The sequence below is a fragment of the Acartia tonsa genome, chromosome 13, assembly GCF_053477335.1.
Source record: "Acartia tonsa isolate MP-2025a chromosome 13, ASM5347733v1, whole genome shotgun sequence".
Taxonomy (NCBI): Eukaryota; Metazoa; Arthropoda; class Copepoda; order Calanoida; family Acartiidae; genus Acartia; species Acartia tonsa.
In genome coordinates this window covers 18,779,551-18,799,471 of record NC_137272.1, presented here as the reverse complement: position 1 = coordinate 18,799,471, position 19,921 = coordinate 18,779,551, and the positions used below count along the sequence as shown (strand labels likewise).

General features: G+C 31.8%; 2 protein-coding genes across 2 annotated transcripts; one reads left to right on the top strand and one right to left on the bottom strand.

Annotated features, from left to right (window-relative positions):
- The first annotated feature begins 4,935 nt into the window (after positions 1 to 4,935).
- LOC145304696 (uncharacterized) lies at positions 4,936 to 12,803 on the top strand. The gene is made up of 9 exons (XM_080146639.1): positions 4,936 to 5,037; positions 5,987 to 6,019; positions 6,177 to 6,198; positions 6,999 to 7,109; positions 7,554 to 7,618; positions 8,643 to 8,704; positions 10,721 to 10,766; positions 11,855 to 11,900; positions 12,667 to 12,803. Exons 1-9 carry the CDS (start codon positions 5,015 to 5,017, stop codon positions 12,724 to 12,726), a joined length of 468 nt encoding a protein of 155 aa, XP_080002765.1. The 5' UTR covers positions 4,936 to 5,014; the 3' UTR covers positions 12,727 to 12,803.
- A 608-nt stretch (positions 12,804 to 13,411) lies between these two features.
- Positions 13,412 to 19,635, bottom strand: LOC145304695 (uncharacterized). The gene is made up of 7 exons (XM_080146638.1): positions 19,547 to 19,635; positions 18,938 to 19,032; positions 17,633 to 17,695; positions 16,253 to 16,339; positions 15,125 to 15,228; positions 14,582 to 14,620; positions 13,412 to 14,228 (listed from the first exon to the last, which is right to left on the bottom strand). Exons 1-7 carry the CDS (start codon positions 19,607 to 19,609, stop codon positions 13,471 to 13,473), a joined length of 1,209 nt encoding a protein of 402 aa, XP_080002764.1. The 5' UTR covers positions 19,610 to 19,635; the 3' UTR covers positions 13,412 to 13,470.
- Positions 19,636 to 19,921: the final 286 nt, after the last annotated feature.

Sequence of the window (19,921 nt, the reverse complement as noted above, 5' to 3'; positions counted from 1 at the left end):
TACATTTATATATACAGTCAAATTTTATTGATATGATTAATTTATAAAAAAATTTTCTTCCCAAATGGCAGTTTCCTAAAAACTAGGAAGTATGCAGTAATGTGTATTCACACATTGTTTTCATACAGGCCATATAAATAAGACAAAAAAAATAGAAAAAAAGATAATAAGCAATAAATAAAATCATATTGGAGAGGAAAGAATGATAATAGGAAGGATTGATTAGGACATACAAGTCTCACACCATTATTGCAATAATAGAAATTAAAAAAAAATTTAACAAATAGATTTTGATTGATTTATCAGATTTCAAACAATATTGAAAAGAAATATAATTTTATCTACATTCTTGACATAATGGGTTGTTACACACTAAAGTTAAGCTTGATAACAAAGATTCTTTTAGATTTTTTATAAATTTTTTTCTTGATTGATTGTGGGTTAATAAATCATTATTACAATGGTTATTCCATAATTCTTGGAAATGATACTTAGGAAATCTTTCAATAGATTTAAACTTCGGTTTTTTAACATCAAACATATTAGAGTTTCTAAGATTTCTGGTATGTAATTGATTACGGCGAAGCCATGTACCTTGAAAGGAACTTGGTAGCTTACTGTTTATAAAATCATACATAAATAATAATTTCAAATAATTAGCTGATTCATGTAAAGGAAGGACATTCATTTTTTTAAATAAAGGCATTGTGTGTGAGATGTGTTTCTTACTAAAAACAATTCTTATTGCCTTTTTTTGCAATTTAATTAATGGGTCCATAGTAGATTTTAGACCACAACTCCAGGCAGGTAAACAGTAAAGTAAATGACTATTTATAAGTGAGTGAAAAAGCATTTTTTTGCTATCTAAATTCAGTATATGTTTAGCTCTATTTATAAGAAATAAGGAACTAGAAATCTTTTTACGTAAATGTTCTACATGATATTTAAAATTCAAAGAAGGATCTATAAATACACCTAGGAATTTAATTGCAGGAATATTGCTACTTGAATTGACATAATTTAAGATTTTTATTTTCTCAGGATCAAACTCATTTTCATTGTTAAAGTTTAGCTTAATATTAAGAGCATTCCAATCAATAGTATTTTCATTTTTATTAAATATCATGATTTTAGTTTTATCAGGATTTAAGCTCATTTGATTACTCCTAAACCAATCAGATATCTTTTTAAGTTCATTGTTTAATTTCAGTTTTATCTCTGTAAAGTTTTTACCAGAAATTAAAAAATTACTGTCATCAGCAAATAATAGGGTAAATAAATCAGTACAGTTTTTAAGATCATTTATGTAGATTAAAAATAGAATTGGTCCTAAAATAGAGCCCTGTGGGACACCTCTATCTATGTTCAGCTTTGTTGAGTCAGTGTTGTTTACATGTACAAATTGCTGTCTATTACTTAAATAATTTTTAAACCATTCAAGTTCAACGCCATTAATGCCAATTTTTGACAACTTTTTAATTAAAATAGAGTGTGGAATTGTATCAAAACATTTTGCAAGATCACAGAAGACTCCAATTACAGTTTTATTATCATTTTTTGCTTCAGCTATATAATTTAAGAGGTGTATCACGGGGTGTATTGTAGACTTTTTTGATTGAAATCCATACTGATGTTCAAAAATGATATTATTTCTAATCAAATAGCATGACAGTTGTTGATAAATGACTTTTTCTAAAACTTTTGAGAAAATAGCTAATAAACTTATCGGCCTATAGTTTGATGGATCAGCTTTTTCATTAGAATTATTCCCTTTTAACTTAAAAATAGGTATAACTTTTGCGATTTTAAATTCAGAAGGTATTTTTCCAGTTAAAATAGTTTGGTTAATGACATGAGAGAGAGGAAGGGCAATAACAGAAATTATTTTCTTCAAAAAAGAATTTGACAGGCCAAAAATATCCATACTTTGTTTATTTCCCATTTTTTTAACAATATCTATAACTATATTTGGGTTTATTGTATGCATTTTAAAACTGGAATTATAATTAGGTATATAGCTACACGGATCAATGTTAGAAGGATTTATTTTAGATGATATCTTGCTTGCTACAGAAGTGAAGTGTTCATTCAATTTCTCAGAAATTTCTGCATTATCTAAATATATAGCATCATTAAACTTCAATTCATTGATACATGTTGCTTTATCTTTTGTTTTTCGGATTGCATCTCTAATAATATCCCAAGTTTTCCTCAAGTCAGATTTACATTTTTTTAGCTCATTGCAATAATACAATTTTTTAGCTGTTTTTATTGCACGATTATAGACATTTCTATATCTATTATACATCCTAATATTATCAGCAGTTGGTTCATTAATACTTAACGTGGACAATTCAAATTTTTTATCTCTACATCTCATTAAACCATCAGTCATAAATTTTTCAATTTTATGTATGTTCTTATTAATTCTAATCCTTTGTAAAGGAAAAGAAAGTTCATAAAATTCATTAAAAAGCTCATAGAATTTATTAAAACAATTTTGGGGTTCTAAACTGTTAGTTACATTTTCCCAATTAACATTTCTTAATAGATTGATAAACCCAGTAATTTTTTCTTCATTAATATTTCTTGTAAAAAAATAAGATTCTTTACTTGCTTTATATGAATAAGGTGTTATTGTGAAAATTGGGAAATGATCAGATATATCATTTAATAAAATTCCTGAATGAAAACTATTATCTTTTGCGTTAGTAAAAATTTGGTCAATACATGTTGCTGATGTCCTAGAAATTCTTGTTGGTCTTGTTATCAAAGATAAAAAACCATTTGCAATGCAATTTTCAAGGAAATCATTTGTTTTTTCATGACAGTGATACTTTAAGATGTCAAAATTAGAATCTGTGAAAATGTAAGAGGCACATTTAAAAGACATTAATTTACTTTGTAGGTTAGAAAAATTATCAATAAAAAAATCCATTTGTTGAGATTCAGTAAATCCCATTATAGAAGTATTAGGCCGGTAGACATTACTCAAAACAAATTTTTCTTTGTTATATTCAAGTTGAATTGTGAGTGACTCAAATAAGCCTTCTTCAAATGTTGACAATTCATTCAATATTTTGAATTTTAGATTTTTATGAATATAATAAGCTATCCCGCCGCCCCCTTTATTCTTTCTACATTTATAGATAAATATATAATCATCTATTTTAAATATATCTTGGTCATAAATAGTCCAGACTTCTTGCAAAGATATTACATCTATTGTAACTTTATTTTCTTTTAAATAATCTATATATTCTTTAAGCTGAATAAATTTACTATTAAGACTCTGAATGTTCCAAGAAAGAAATTTTAATGTTTGAAATTGCTTACATTTTTCAATAAATTGTTTGTTATTAAAATATGAACATGCCAAATCAATTTCATAATACGGATTTTCATAATTATTACCATTTAATGTAGAATCTTTATATCTAGATAAGAAATCATATTCAATATTATTTAAAATCTGATAAATACTACCCACCCTATCGAAAATCATTAGATAAATATAGTGTGAGACAAATACATAAAGGGTATGATGAAGAAACGAAGTTGGGGGAAAATAGGGAGAAGTTTTTAATGAATGAAAAATAAGGAAATTGGGTGTAGATTAACATGTAAACAAAACTCAGCCTACAAGGGTATTATATTAATTTTACATGAAGCAATTTTTAGTTGCGAAGCTACTCTATAATTTAAATATTATAAAATATAATGTAAGAGGATAAAACTTAGAAAAAAAATCAAAGTATTACATATAATAGAATCATAATGTTTAACATTTAACAATATTTCTCAATTATTTGATTAGGTGTGATTTCAAACATTTTCACTTTGAATACTTTATCACTCTTTTTAGTAATAAATTTGACAATTTTGCCATCTAGATGCCAAACTTTTTCAAATTTCTCAGATTGAATCAATTTTTGCATGACAGCATAACGGCGTTTGGTAAGATCAGCAGCAATACGATAACTTTTTGTGCCTTTTTCACAATCAATTTTCCGAACCTTAGCAAAATTTTTGTTGGCAAGAATTAGATTTCGAAGGTTGCGATTTTTGAAGCGCACAAAAATAGGTGGGCACATATAGTTACCACTCTTTGGGATGGGCAATACATGAGCTGTTTCAATGTAATCTGATGGATGTTCAACGCTGAAACCAATAGAATCTTTCTTTTTGTTCAAAACAGGCCCAAGCATCTCATGCACCGCAGCCATGCAAAGCTTAGCATGGTCATATTCAGAGATATTTTTGGCTTGGGCTTCTGGTACGAACAAACCATTTATACGCACACAGTAATTCCTTGATGCCTGCTCTCTAGCATCCACTCCTTCTCTGACAGCCTCAAGTCCTTCCTTTAAAGGAAGTATATCCTTATCATTAATTTGTGCTTTAAATGCAGATAGCTCGCTTTTTAAAGCATCTAAATCTGCCTTTTTAGGCCTGGACTCAAGATCTTCATTAAGCTTCTTTACCTCCTCTTTCAGATCTGTATTAGTATCCTGCAAATCACTCATGGCTTTAGAAAGAGAAGCCAGTTCTTTCTCATTTGCAGTAATACGGGCAGACAGACTCTCAATTACTTCTAATTTAGATAGCCTATCCTTAATATCCCGAATATCTTCTGATAGTGTAGTTTCTACACTTAAATTGTTAAACTTTGACATTTTGTTAATTTGATCCCTTGTATAGGAAATGAATTAGAAATACATGTGTTTATAGGATGAAAACTAAACACTAACTTGAAAACTAAACACTAACTTGAGATAAACTGTATGATATAATCTAGCAATTTGATTCTTGGGACAATTATGATCCTTGTTGGCCTCTCCCTTCTAAAACTTGAGATAAGGGGTTGGGGAGGAGATAAGAACCCCTATCGGAATTTTATTATTTTTTTTTAAATACCCTTTCCAGAGTAAATAATTTGAAATTTGAAGCAGTAACAAGTAACATAACAATTTGTATTGTTTGCTCGACCCAGAAACAATTAATTTATACATTCATGAACAAAATTACATGCTTAAGGTAATTATTTTGTTTACATTTATTTAATTAAATAGTGCAGCTACTCTATAATAGCCTAGACAGGGACAAATCTGTAAAAGATGTGATAAAAGCTATCAAAAGATATCAGGACAAAGACCAGTTTGACTAATAGACAACTAACTCTTTAATTGCACGATCTTTGTCTGGAAGTCCTAACTGTGCATGGTAATGAGTTGCGCCTGTTTGGGGCCAAAAATATGCCCCATCCTCTAACTAATAGTGTCGCTCATTGGACAAATGAGAAATTTTTTTTTAAAATTTGAGATGGTACAAACTTTTTAAAATCTGCAAAAAGACCGTTTTTAAAGCTTTTGTTCCATATCAATTTTAACGATTTTTACAAAATTTCAATTCTAGTGTGTCAATATAAACCCGAATACTTGATATCCAGAATTAAAAATCAGCCGGATATCCGTATCTGTCCTTATGTATGAAATTTGGCAATTTTTACTTTGGAAAATTACTTGCTACACATTTGTCCTTCATATGTTATAATTGAGATTGTACAAGTCTTTTTGCAAATTTGAAAAACTTTGCAGTGCTTGTACCATCGCAATTTTTGTACTACAGAAAAAATATTTTGCATGGGTCATTATTTTGCATAAATCAACCATATTATGGCTGGGGGCAAAATTTTTAACAAAATATTTCTAAAACGGGACGGGGTAAGGGCAATACTAATCAATATTGTGTAGCGATTGGTCAAGCCGTTTACGAGATCTTGGACGACACAAGCAGATGAATCTTATAACCTTTTAATTAATGATTTATCTTACTTTGACATGCATATTATTAAAAAAATTAGATGTTGTTAAAATATTTTTGTAACAGATTATTACTTAAACATAATAGATCTGTAAAATGGATTTTTTTAATGTTGCAGAAGGTTGCGTGATTTTTTTATTATATTATAATATGTTATTTTTAGTGTTTTGGTGGTGGTTGGCAACATATATGTATTGTAAGTCGTTTTATCTATATTTACAATATTTAAACTTTTTCTTATTTTAATTGTTTATTTTACAATCGATCAATTTCCGTTGGATATAAAGCGGGTTTGAGAAATGTAGTAAAAATATTTTTAATTTTTTTCTGTATTTGTAACTGTCATATTTCAGGCTGGTTTCATCACAAAATGTGGTAATTAAGAATTTAAGTAGTGCAGCTAATCTACATCTAAGCCATGTATCGTTCAGTCAAGTTTAATATTTTTTTACGCGTTATATAATTTACAATAACTCCAAATCTTTGAATATTTTGTACTTATTGCACATGAACAGTTGAAATTTTTAATGAACGTCTTGAATTATGATGCTTTGGTCTTTAATTAATATAATCTCTACCACGAAAAAGGCAATGCGCCAACACTATAAGCTAAAGACGTTAATTTCAAATATTGTGGAAGCAGCTTATAGTGCGTAATAAGAAATGACGTCATACAATACAAATGACCAATGATAGGCCAGTATACATTATAATTGACCAAAGGAAAATTGTATACTGGCCTATCATTTGCCATTTGTATTGTATGACGTCATTTTTTATTAGGCACTTCCTGCTTCGATATTGTGCAATAATCAATGTCATTGCTTGCAAATTACATTATTAGTAGCGAAGGTTCTTTATAATCCAACCTGTCTGTCTGTCTGTCAGTCCGTCCGTAACTCTGTAATGGAAATGTTATTTTCCCAGCTGCAATCTAAGATAAAAGATACCTCTTACCGAAGAGCATCCAGCATGTAACTCTTTGGTCAGTCAGTCTATCGATTATGCAACAGAAGACATTTATATTTCTCATTAGTCACTCATTCTCTATCTTTCTTTTTCTTGCCTATGGCTACTAAACATCTGCTTTACAACTCACTGTGTCCCTTTTGTCCATCCATGCTTCTTTGTGCTTTGCTTTCTAAGGGTATTGACATCCTTGTTTTTAATTACAGTTTAAAACGGTAAGAAATCCGGTACTTTTGAATGACTTTGTTGAATACTTGAATAAGACAACATGCGCGGGTGGGTTGTCTGCAACAACTGTGCATGGACAAGACTGTAAGGTAAATTTGTTTGTTTATATTATGGTTCTAAAGGGATAAAGAAATGGCCGAAAAATTGAGTACATCCCCAATGATGACATACAAAATCACCCCTTCAGTAGATTAAAATTATTGGTCAAACCTAATTTATAATCCAATCAAAATTTAGTGCTCAAAGTTTTCACCAAAGTTGTTTAGCCAACGAATAAGAAAACTTTGGGACAAGTGTATTCAACAACCCATTGTCCCATATCTCTCTGGCTTAGTTGCAGTTAAACAAAATTGCACCTTATTTGGATTAAAATCATTTGTTTGAAAGTTCTGACACTGCTAGTTAATATAACAAATATAAATTTCAAGTACACAACGGTTTTAAACCAACGAATAAGAGAGAATGTCTATAAAACTTTGGGTTCCAATATCCCATTTCTTCAATGCTTGTAATGAAAATGACTTTTTGTTTAGAAACCATGTTTAATGAACCTAAAAAGTGACTTTTCCTACTGCGACACTAAAAAACTGTTCTTCAGGTTGAAAATTATAAAGAAAAAAAGTTAGACATCATGATCTAACAAAGATGAGAACATCCATAAAAGAGAAGCTCTAAAATAAAAAGGGAGGAAAAACGAACATTCACACTTTTAGAGTGTCAGAACAGAATAAGCAGAATATAAATGTAACTAGCGGTTACGCCCCTAGAAGCCTCTAGGGGCACTTAAGGTAGGAGGGGGGAAAGAAAACTTCATCCCATTTTAAATTTTAGTTTCAAAAGAGTAAAAAAATATTTTTTTAGGGGGGGGGGGGGAGGAGGGTGAAGACACCCTCCCAAAAAATAGTTTAAACCTTCCCAGGACCTATAAGAAGCTTCACTGTAAAGGAGAACAATATCGGTTCAGTGGTTAGCGAGATCCTTTGGGACAGACAAAAAACGTTTACTACTTTATATAATAGGATTGTAAGTAAATTTTTTGCAAAATTACTCAAATACAAAATACTGGTAAGGCCATACTTACATACTTGATTATAGAGATGCTTATCTTATAACATTGTACTTTGCTGTCCTAGAAATCTGTATTCCAAAAATCAGATGAATAGGAAAATTATATAAAATGAAAAAAATTTGTCAAAAAAGTTACAAATAAATATTACTTATTAATAGACTTACGGACATTCTATAACGAGTATCTAGATCGTATCTAACCGTTATAGGAATCACCATGCAAAGTTTAAAAACAATAGGACAATTCTAACCTGTCCAAGTTAACGAAAAGTGCTAACCGTTCTGGATGGGCGTACGGACGGACCGACCCTAGTTATAAAAAGCTTCGCTTTAAAAAAGTTATAATAGTTATTTCTCGCATCGTATTATAAACAGCTTTCCGCGGATATAGAATGTACATTTATAAGAGTAAAAACAGTTTTTTAGCCCCGGGGTGCCAAAGGTACGGGCTAAAAAAAATTGGTTTTAATCTTATGATTGTACATTTTTATATTCATAATAATATAATACGATGCTGGACATAGTTTTTTTGACAAAGGTTGTTTGATTTTTAGGGACAAAAGTTGGTATGATTGGGATTATTGTTCCCTGTGTTCAACAAGAGATCTTAATACACGTAAGAAATATTTTTTACCTATTTCCAATCCATTTTTGAAAGTTCTGACATTTAACTAGTTTCCCCTCCCCCCTCACAACTGTATGTCTGTCTGAAAAAATCACTTTATCTTTATGTAAGTATTAGCCGCTATGCCCTAGGACTAGGAGGTGGGAAAGAAGGTGGAAAAGAAAAGGAGTAAGTCGACTCCCTGGCCCCAAGTTGAATTTTAAGATTTAAAGAAAGAAAAATTTTTTTTTTTTATTCGGGGGATGGTGTCAGGGGCGTCCAAGCTTTTTATTTTGGGGGGGTAATTCGGTTTTGGGGGGGGGGGTAAAATGGCGCGCGAAGCGCGCCGCAAATTTTTTTTACCCCCCCCAAAATTTTTACCCCGGGGGTAAAATTTGCTTGGGGGGGGTAATTACCCCCCCTGAAATCTATTGGCAGGGGTAAAATTTGTTTACCCCCCCCAAAATTTACCCCCGGGGTAAAATTTTTGGGGGGGGTAATTTTAATTTTATCAAAAATTCAGTATTAAAAATGCGCGCGAAGCGCGCAAAAAAATTTTTTGTTAGAGATTTTCTATTTTTGGGGGGGTATTTACCCCCCCAAAATTGTTTGGGGGGGGTAAATACCCCCTCCTAAATGATTGGGGGTGCCTACGGCACCCCCAGGGTAGGGGCAAATTTTTTTTACCCCCCCCAAAATTTTTACCCCGGGGGTAAAATTTGCTTGGGGGGGGGGTAATTTAAATTTTATCAAAAATTCAGTATTAAAAATTTTTTTTGTTAGAGATTTTCTATTTTTGGGGGGGGTATTTACCCCCCCAAAATTGTTTGGGGGGGGTAAATACCCCCTCCTAAATGATTGGGGGTGCCTACGGCACCCCCAGGGTAGGGGCAAATTTTTTTTACCCCCCCCAAAATTTTTACCCCGGGGGTAAAATTTGCTTGGGGGGGGGGTAATTTAAATTTTATCAAAAATTCAGTATTAAAAATTTTTTTTGTTAGAGATTTTCTATTTTTGGGGGGGTATTTACACCCCCAAAATTGTTTGGGGGGGTAAATACCCCCTCCTAAATGGTTGGGGGTTCCTACGGCACCCCCAGGGTAGGGGTAAATTTTAAATGGGGGGGGTAAAGTGAAAAAAATTTTGGGGGTGCCTATGGCACCCCCAAATTCGTTTGGGGGGGGGTAATCGCCCCATTACCCCCCCCTTGGACGTCTATGGATGGTGTCATTTTGTACAGACACATTTTCATAAATTCACATCAAAACACCCAAAGGCTCAAACCCTACTACAGCCCCCTGACCATAAAATTACACCCCTCTTGCTGTCTCTAATATACCTCCATAGATTTTGGTTTCAGGTGGTTGTCAAATTTTTTGGGAGCACAAAAAGGCAAAACCCTTGGCACGCCCTGGTTAGAACTGGCACACTATGGCCAATAAATGATCTTTATAGTAGCGACTGAATGATAATCGTAGAGTGATAATTCAATTTTTAACACGCGCTTTCTATAGCTGTGCTTTCCATGTACATTATTATAGGTCTACGCTAATTTTTATTGCCATGATGTGCAAAAATTATTTTTACGGTCAAATATGATATATTTTTTGATACATTTTAAGATTAAAGTATAAGAAGATGACATTCTAGGTAATAGTAGAATAATACAAATGTATAACAGATAAAATACCCTTAAGCATGGATCGATAAAATTAAAAATGTTTAGGGGAAGGGAGGTTTGGTAAGTCGACTATCCACTTTTTAAATTTTATTTTTAAAGGGGGGTACTTTTCCAAGGCTGATTTATCTTTTGTGGGTAGGGTGGTGTCACCCTTTAAAATAGTTATAAACCTTCCCTGGATCTATAAGGCGTTTTACTAAACCAGAGAAACATATCGGTCAAGCAGCAAGCAATATCCTAACCCTGGTCTGGAACTGAAAACTGCCTGATAAATTAAGAGAAATCAAAAACCTATTTGTATAAAATTAAAGAATTTCACTAATCATATTTCTTGCAATTTTGTTTAGCTCTGTCCAGCAAAGGGTACCTGTGTAAAGGTCCTTGTCAAGTCAGGTAAACATGCATTATAGACCAACAGACAAACCAACATGATTAATCAATGATCACTCTGACGGTATAATTAGAACTCTATCAGGAAGCTAAAGGAATAAGACAATGGCCGATAAATTGATGTACATATCTAATGATGATTTACAAAATATCCCTTTCTTTAGATTATAGATAGTGGTCAAAACTTTTGGACACCAAACTGAATAAACCAATCAAAACTATAAGAGTCTCCAAAGTTGTTAAGACAACAAATAAGAAAACGTTATCATAAGCTTTCCATGCAGACAAACTGAAACAAAAATGTTAGAAAGGAAGGACACTTACAGTTGGGGAGTTGAATCCATTTTTATAGAAGCTGAAATATAATCTATGATAACGGGTTTGTCTTCTAAAAAACGTAATCTACCATTCCACTTTCCTCTCTCTTGGTGATGATATCATCAACGCCGATATGAATTTTGTAATCTACTATTCCAATTTTGCCTCTGGAATGGTGGTTTACACCTTTAACATCGACATAATTGAAATCATACATACTATTTTTAAATTATGTTAATCGTAGGAATGTATAAAATACTATTTATAATTTTAAGAATTTTATGAATACTTTGATATGTAAACATAAATGTACCATTCCAATTTCACCTCTATTGAAAGTGGAATGGTACATTTAAAAATTTCGTATCAGCGTTAATGATATCATCACAAAGAGAGGGGAAAGTGGAATGGTAGATTACGTTTTTTAGAAGGTCAAAACCGTAATCATAGATTATATTTCTGCTTCTATGAAAATGGATTCAACTCCCCAACTGACTTAGGTCCAATAATAGCAAAGCTTTTTTTCAAATTATATAATTAATATATACAATCAAATTATATAAAAAATTAAATTTTTAAACATTAAATGTTGTATCAATTAAGAAATACTGGAGCTCAAAAATGTGCAGCAATATCTATATTGAGTAATAGAGGAGGGGATGTGAAGGAAAAGAGGTGATAGGGGGGCACCCTTCTAAGATAACTGTCCGACATATAGATAGACAGACAGAACACAACTAATAGAAAAGTTCGCTACTAAAATTTTTTTTTAGCCAAGGCGGATCACCACAATGTAACATTACAGTAAGGAGTCTTGGAGTAAGTATTTCTATTTAAATGCAAAGCTTTTCTATATTTTCAAAAAGCACGTTCGCATGTCCTTTTAAATAAAGTAAAAAAATTAAATATATCAAGACTTCCATTTAATGATGTTATACCTTCACCCCCAAAATGTTTTATTGTCTTGGGGGTTGGGGGGTGCCTATGGAAGGCCTGCTTTAAAATTAAAATTAAACACAGTATACAGTATTTTTTAGGCTGTTATAAACTGCGATACTTATAGAAATATTTGTTCTTGTTTTAGTTAATTTTTATATTTTAGTTTCAAAACTACTCTATTAAAGAATGTGTCTGTTCTTCCTTCTTTCTGTCTGTATCTATGCTCTCCAATAGGTTCTCTCTCTAGTATAATGAAGTGGTAATCTCAAACTACTCAGAGAGAGAAAGAGAGAGAGAGGGGACAATGGGTTGTTTATTACACAATTTCCACGAGTTTAATAAAAACGTAAATTTCGTTGGCTTAACAACTTTGGGGACTTTTAATGAATTTTGATTGGTTAGTTTATTAAATTTTATGTCCATACGTTTCAACCACTAATTTTGTGTATTAATATTGAGGCAGTACATTAGTCAGCCATTGTCTAATCCCTTTAGATCCCGGAAAACTACTAGTACTTTTATGTATTTAAGTTATTTTTACAGCTCCCCTTATCCCTTATCTTAAATATCTCTCTTTATATCTTTTAATATTGTCTTTCTAATAATCAAAAACCTGCTTCTATTGGACGCTATAATTCTTGTTTAGGAACCGGTAACCCCTAAGTTGGATTTCTGTACACGCTGCACTGGCAATAATTGTCCTTGATTAATTTGCATAAATATGAAATTTAATATTATTGTATAAATATTTATCTTTATTATAATACAGATTTTTAAAAAAATGTATAAATTTACAAACAAGGATGACAACATCCACAAAAGCGAGGCTCTAAAATCAGAAGAAAGGAGAAACGAACTACAACTCTTGCAAATCTTGCAAATGAGTGTCAAATCTGTCCTTGGAATCATCATGCAAAGGTTGAAATCGATAAGATAATTCTAATATGTCTATTTTAATAATCATATCATACAAAAAAGTTAAAAACCAGCATGTTTTTAATAGACATATGGACTTTCTGTTAATGATTTTAGAGTTGCTTCGCTCTCAATTTCGTACCTAATTGTTACAGGAGTCATCATTCAAAGTTTGAAATTGAAAGGACAATTGTAACATGACTAAATTAACGAAAAGACCTAACTGTTCGGGATATTCGGACGGACGGGCCAAATCTAATTATGGAAATGCTTCTATAAGCAAATCAGCCATCGCAATACTATTTCATTCTGTAAAGACTTTAATTACATATATTAGATGATTCGAGAAAACATTATTTCTATTTTAACTTTACTTTTCAAACTTTTATGGTAATGGGATATTTTTAAAAAGACAAGAACAAATACAAGATAAAATAAAAAATTTAATTAGTGAATTATATACAAATTAAAGAAAATAATTACAAAATCCATTTATACATAAGTTACTTGATGTAATCAAAATATGTTTTTATTGTTAATATGGCATCATTGTTGTCATTGTGTCCATGGTTGTTGTTTCATCAGCTGATGTTGTAACATCAGGTAAAGATGTGGTTATGTCAGCTGACGTTGTTGTTTCATCAGCTGATGTTGTAACATCAGGTAAAGATGTGGTTATGTCAGCTGACGTTGTTGTTTCATCAGCTGATGTTGTAACATCAGGTAAAGATGTGGTTATGTCAGCTGACGTTGTTGTTTCATCAGCTGATGTTGTAACATCAGGTAAAGATGTGGTTATGTCAGCTGACGTTGTTGTTTCATCAGATGATGTTGTAACATCAGGTAAAGATGTGGTTATGTCAGCTGACGTTGTTGTTTCATCAGCTGATGTTGTAACATCAGGTAAAGATGTGGTTATGTCAGCTGACGTTGTTGTTTCATCAGCTGATGTTGCTGTTACTTCAACTGATGTTGTTGTTTCATCAGCTGATGTTGTTGTTACTACTGTTGTAGTTTCAGCCACAATAGTTGTTGCTTCATCATCGTCATCATCATCGTCATCATCATCGTCATCATCATCATCAGCACCATTATCGGTATCATCATCAAACTCTTCCCCGTCTTGGATATCTTTACAATAGCAGTCAAACCATGCAACTTCATTAAACTTGTCAGGTTTCTTCTTGTCATCTTTGATCTCTTTCTTGCACTGGCCCCAGTTGAACTTCATTTTCGTGTCCTTAGTTCCTTTCACCTTGCAACAGCAGTGCAGACGGTCAGTGCCAACATTATCTAAATATACCAAAAAATCAAAGATATCGTAATTTTGTGCTTTACTCGCAAATTGATCTCATACCAAATAAGAAGGAACAAATTATTTTGGGTTAAAAATCATTTATTTTCACATGTTAGCATTAACCAAACTGCAGAAGTCTATAGGCGTATACATGTTTTTATACTTAGTGCTTAAAAGGCCTGTCTTTATGGCCTAAAACCTATCAGAACCCCAAGCACCATATTCTAAACAGCCAATATACTGATCATCTCACCCCATTTCCCCATACCCCAACAGAAGAAGTTAATGAAAAAGACATAAAAAAGTTGTAAAATAGATTATTTTAATTGTAAAAAAAACAACATCTTACCATCTCTGTCAATGTCTTCAATTTCTTTGATAGAGTCCTAATCAACAATCAATTTTGTAAAACAATATTTTGAATCAAGAATAGGGTATAGCCAACAGGCGAAATAAATCTAAAATGACAGAAAAATTTAAACAGCTGAAATTACCATATATTTTTCGAATTAATTTGGAAAATGTCAGAAAACCTAAATATACACTTTTTTCTAGGAATAAGGTATAGCCATCAAGCGAAATATATCTAAAATGATATTTGGGGGGCAGATAAATGGGTCGTTTTTTCTTTTTTCCCCCATAACGTAAAAATCACCTGAAATGACCAAATATGTTAATTCAGTTGTTAATAACATATAATGGTAAATACACTATAGTATTATTTCATGCCAAAAAAACAACTATATGAACCATGTTGCAATAAAATAAGAAAACATATTTTGTCTTAATCCTTTTTGTAACAGATAGTTTAAGGTGAAAATGTTTGTTTTTTGGGAAAAAACAATCCCAGTAATTAAAATGAAATTGTTGTTCTGTTCAAAATTGATTTCCTCGTAGTCTTTTTGGTACTTTTTGCAGCACTTTAGAATTCCCAACAAGTCTATTCCTGTAGCCTTAACAATCAAACAGTTAGGCTCGACCACAAACCTCCACGCTCTGAAAACAATGTAATTGTGAGTAATTTCATTGATAATCTATTTTTTTGAATAATTTTTAGGGGTTTTGGGACGTTTTTTTTCTCAAATTTCCAATACTAATTTTAACGGGCCTTGAAGACAAAAATTTAATCATTACATTTCTTGATTGTATATTTTGTTACATTGAGACAGATTGACATCTTTCCTTTTTTATATTTTAATTACACAAAATTTAATATTTATAATAAAAAAAGTCACGAAACCTCAACAAAATATAAAATTTAAAAATACAAAATCCGCAACTTTCAAGAAATTAACACTCCCCCTTACCGCCTTCTAATTAAAATTAAGAAAAACTGCCTTTCTCATGCCCCCCCCCCCCCCAAACACGAGCCTGTTAAAAACCCTGTGCACGCCAGTGGTTTATTTCCTAGATTTTATTGCCTGGTATTTAAACTTTTTTGATTCTACTCTACCATTTTGTCTGACTGTATTTATTTGTTTTCATTAATGCTAGGGTTTGGCCGGATATCTGGCCAACGTTCTATATCCGGCAAATTACCGGATATCCGGCGTCAAAAATCAGCCGGATATCATGTAACCGGATAGTTTTAATATCCGGTATCCGATCGGATATCAAAAATTACCGGATATCTGGCTGGATAACCGGCCAGACCGGATATCCGGCCCAACCCTAATTAATACACATAACGCGTTATCTTCCTTGTTTTATAATCTATCTGTCAAAAAGACAGTTAAACAGAAAGTTAGACAGTTTTTCACGGATAGTACAATTAAGGATCATGGGAAGAAAATGAAGTAGCGGGTTTCGAATATACTGGAAAGATATTTTACTCGGGTATAAGGTATAGCCAACAAGTAAAATAAATCTAAAAATATATTTTTGGGGCAGATATAAAGGTCTTCAATTATACGGCAATACAACAAGTGTTGCCCCCCAACGACAGCTAAAAATGAAGTATAGGTTTTGAGATTTTTTTTCGAATTAAACTCGTTGTTGGTATAAGCTGTATTTTACTTACTTGCAAGTTTTGTCATTGAATTTAATTGCTGGTATGAAGAATCTATTTTCAGGTTCAACTGTTTCTAACACATCGGCCTTCTCTTCTCTAAAAGAAAAACATCTTTAAAAGCGAAGCTTTTCTATAATTAGGGTCGGTCCGTCCGTCCATAACGGATAGTTTTTTTCGTGAACTTAGGCTAGTTAAAATTGTCCTATCGATTTCAACTTGGCATGATGATTCCTGCAGTAGACAGGTACGATTTAGAAAGCTTTGCAACTCTATAATCGTTACCAAAATGTCCGTATGTTCATGTTAATTTTTAACTTTTTTAAAAACAATTTTGTATGTGACATAACCATCCGCGATTGGTCTAATTTTTGAAGTACTCATTCCCAATACAATAAGGTACAATTTTATAAGCGAAGCATCTCTATAAACAAGTCCTAAAAAATATTAGTATGTCCTCAAACAGTATTTCAAATTTAAGAAGTTTTGCAATGAATTTATGTATAATTTTGTCTATATTTATATTCTGTATATTCAGTTCTGACACTCTACAAGAAATAATGTTCGTCTAACATTCCGTTTCAGAGCTTCGCTTTTATGGATGATGTCATTCTTGTTATCATAAATTTTTATTTTAGAAATCTGAAATAGTTTTGTACTCCCTCCCAACCCCCAATCAGAAAATGATAGTTGTTTATGTATCCTATTTTAAGGTTATTTAAACTTTTTTATTTTCTTTTTTTGTGGGGAGGAGTCCAGAGAATTTTTTTTTTCGGGGTGAGAGGGGAGTTATTTTTAGTAGCTTAAGATTTCAATAACTACTTAACCGATTGAGTTCTCCATAGTAAGAAAAAGGTCCTTGAGTGGTTTTAGTATATCGTATTATTTAGATTTTAGTCTTTTGGATGGTTTTATGCTATTTTGCTTTTCAGGGGACGCAGCCTCTATTTTATAAAAGCATAATTGAATAACAGGTTTTCCGGAGTTTTAGAAAATAAAGATTTTTAGGATATGTGTATAAGAGAGTAATTTCTCTTTAGTTGAAGTCATAATTATTTTTAAAGAACGTGTCCTAACTTTTGTGATTTTGTTTTAACCTATTTGTGACGAGCTTCCAAAGTTCAAAGTTTTGATTCACCGGGCTTTAACAATATAGATTTGTTCAATAATTACTCAACAGAATTCAAAAAGTAAGGTGTCAAATTAAAGATCTTACTATTTTTGTTCATAATGGCAATTTTCTTTTTTTTTCTTGCGTTTTAGTACCTTAAAACCAACCTATTTTTTCTTTAGCTATTTTGTTAAAAAATTACAAAAGTTAGGACACGTTCTTTAACAGCTTCTATGAATATCGCTATACTCGATCAAAAATTGAAAACAAAATAAACTTACATTTTTTTCTTTTGAGCTCCAAATATCTTTCTTCTAAACCAGGAAATAAGTCCTCTCTGTTCCCTACAATCATTATATATTTAATATTAAAATCTTCGTCTACCTTGTTCTATTATATCTTACTTAATTGAAGCAGCTTATAGTGTCTAATATAAATGGCGTCTTACAATACAAATGATCAATGATACACTAATTTACATTTTACAAATGAAATACTGGCCTATCATTGGTAATTTATAGTGTATGACGTCATGTTTTATTAGGCACTATAAGCTGCTTCAAAATAATTGAGTTTAAGCCATAGAGAAGATTGATCATGTAATTAATCTTAACCCTTAAAAGTCGGGCCCCTTTCCGTAACTCAATCGGTCGGGGAGGGGGGGGCATTGAACGCCCCCCCCCCCTATTATATCAGTTCCTATTAAAGCTAGAGGGCTATTTTTTTTGTGCAAGTCCCCTGTTTGATAATGAATTTCCGACCTTAAATAAGTCAAAGTCAATCTTTGCTTCCTTCACCCTTTTATTTAACAACCTTTGTTTTTAGGTAGTAAAATCTTATATATATTTTTTTACAAATTTTTGGGTGCAAATGTCAATTTGGGGGGTGGGAAAAATATTTTTACCTCTTAATCCCCCCTCACAGTGCCTTCGAAGGTGCTTTGACTTTAGTGTCAGAACCTAAATTGGGACATAGTGCATTTCATTACCCTAGGTTAGGTAACTTCATTTCACTTTTCAATAAAATCTAAAATGCAGCGGTATTTGAGAAAATTAGATTTGAAAATTTCAAGTTCAATTTTCACCCACTAGGAGTTACCGCATTATCATGACAAGAAAAGCAAAGATTATTTATTTAAAATTTTGAACAACTTTGCTTTTATAAAGTCAGTCATAAAACCTCTCTCTATATGATTTATTTAAGGCTGAATTTCCGTGACCTTAGCAAAGCAGTTGATTAAAATGGCCATTAATTAACTCACTTCAGGAGTGGTTTTATGAAGAACTTCATAAAAGCAAAGTTGTTCAAAATTTTAAATAAATAATCTTTGCTTTTCTTGTCATGATTATGCGGTAACTCCTAGTGGGTGAAAATTAAACTTGAAATTTTCAAATTTAATTTTCTAAAAAAACCGCTGCATTTTAGATTTTATTGAAAAGTGAAATGAAGTTACCTAACCTAGGGTAATGAAATGCACTATGTCCCAATTTAGGTTCTGACACTAAAGTCAAAGCACCTTCATAGGCACTGTGCCCTATGGACTTACCTGCCCTTGCCTTTATCATATAATTGTAAATAAATCCTGCCTATAATATTGTGGACGCCGCCTCTGTGCATCTTGTGCTACCAGATCTAGCAGCCTGTGTTCATACTCTATATCTGAGGAGGGTTCAGTCCGTACCTGCAAGAAAAAAAAACATGTTTGTCTATTGTAGGTTAGGTTGGGTTAAGCTAGATAACGAATAGTTTGAATTGGCGCCTGTATGGTTAGGTAGCATTTGTTAGACAGATAGATATATATGTTTTTTATCATAAGCATACAAAAATAGTAATATTACATAATTTTGTGTAAACTTGTATCTAAACCTTTCGAGAATTTGAATTACTTAACCATAAACTTAAGCCTTAGATTTGCTCTTCCTAGAGATAATGAGGCCGGGAAGGGGGGGGGGGACTGGGTGTTGAAATATATAGTGGTTTTCAAATATTTTCAGATTTCTTCACAATTTTTTTTTTAATTTTCTGTTGCATATTAAAACAGAGGAAAAAACGTGACGTCATAAAAATATGTCAAAAAGGGAAAGATGGAAGGAGAATTAGGGAAGAAAACCTCTAAAAAGAGATGAACGTGACACTTTTCGCATGTCCATAATAAATTAACTGTAAGCAACGCTACTCTGTAATCATATCCTTACCGTATCCTGTAACGTCAAAGAAAACACAGAAAATATCACGGCTACACTTAATAAAAGCTTCATTTTGACTAACGACTAAACAAACTAATTTTCACAAAAAGTATAATTTGCTATTTTTAGATTTTAAGCTACAGGTTTAAAAATAGTGTTCTAGCGTTAAAGTCAAAATAAATAAATTGCAAAAAAATGTCTTCATAATTCTCAAAAAAAAGTGATAACTCTTAAATAATATAATTTAATGGGAAAAAATCTACATGTTTTTTTTCGGCATTTTGTTGTAAAGCTGTATACTGCAAAGAAAAAATCCAAAAATAATTTCTTTTGACTTTTGCTAACATTTTAATTCATATTAGTGTATGATAACTTTATCTATTA

Bases quoted from the DNA above. Each gene is read 5' to 3' on its own strand.
- LOC145304696 (XM_080146639.1), top strand. From the start codon at position 5,015: ATGAACAAAATTACATGCTTAAG. The intron at 7,110-7,553 runs GTAAATTTGTTT...CTTTTTGTTTAG, and splicing joins TGCATGGACAAGACTGTAAG to AAACCATGTTTAATGAACCT. The intron at 7,619-8,642 runs GTTGAAAATTAT...TTTGATTTTTAG, and splicing joins ACTAAAAAACTGTTCTTCAG to GGACAAAAGTTGGTATGATT.
- LOC145304695 (XM_080146638.1), bottom strand. From the start codon at position 19,609: ATGAAGCTTTTATTAAGTGTAGCCGTGATATTTTCTGTGTTTTCTTTG. The intron at 16,340-17,632 runs GTAAGTTTATTT...TTTTTCTTTTAG, and splicing joins GGAGCTCAAAAGAAAAAAAT to AGAAGAGAAGGCCGATGTGT. The intron at 15,229-16,252 runs GTAAGTAAAATA...CATTGTTTTCAG, and splicing joins TTCAATGACAAAACTTGCAA to AGCGTGGAGGTTTGTGGTCG.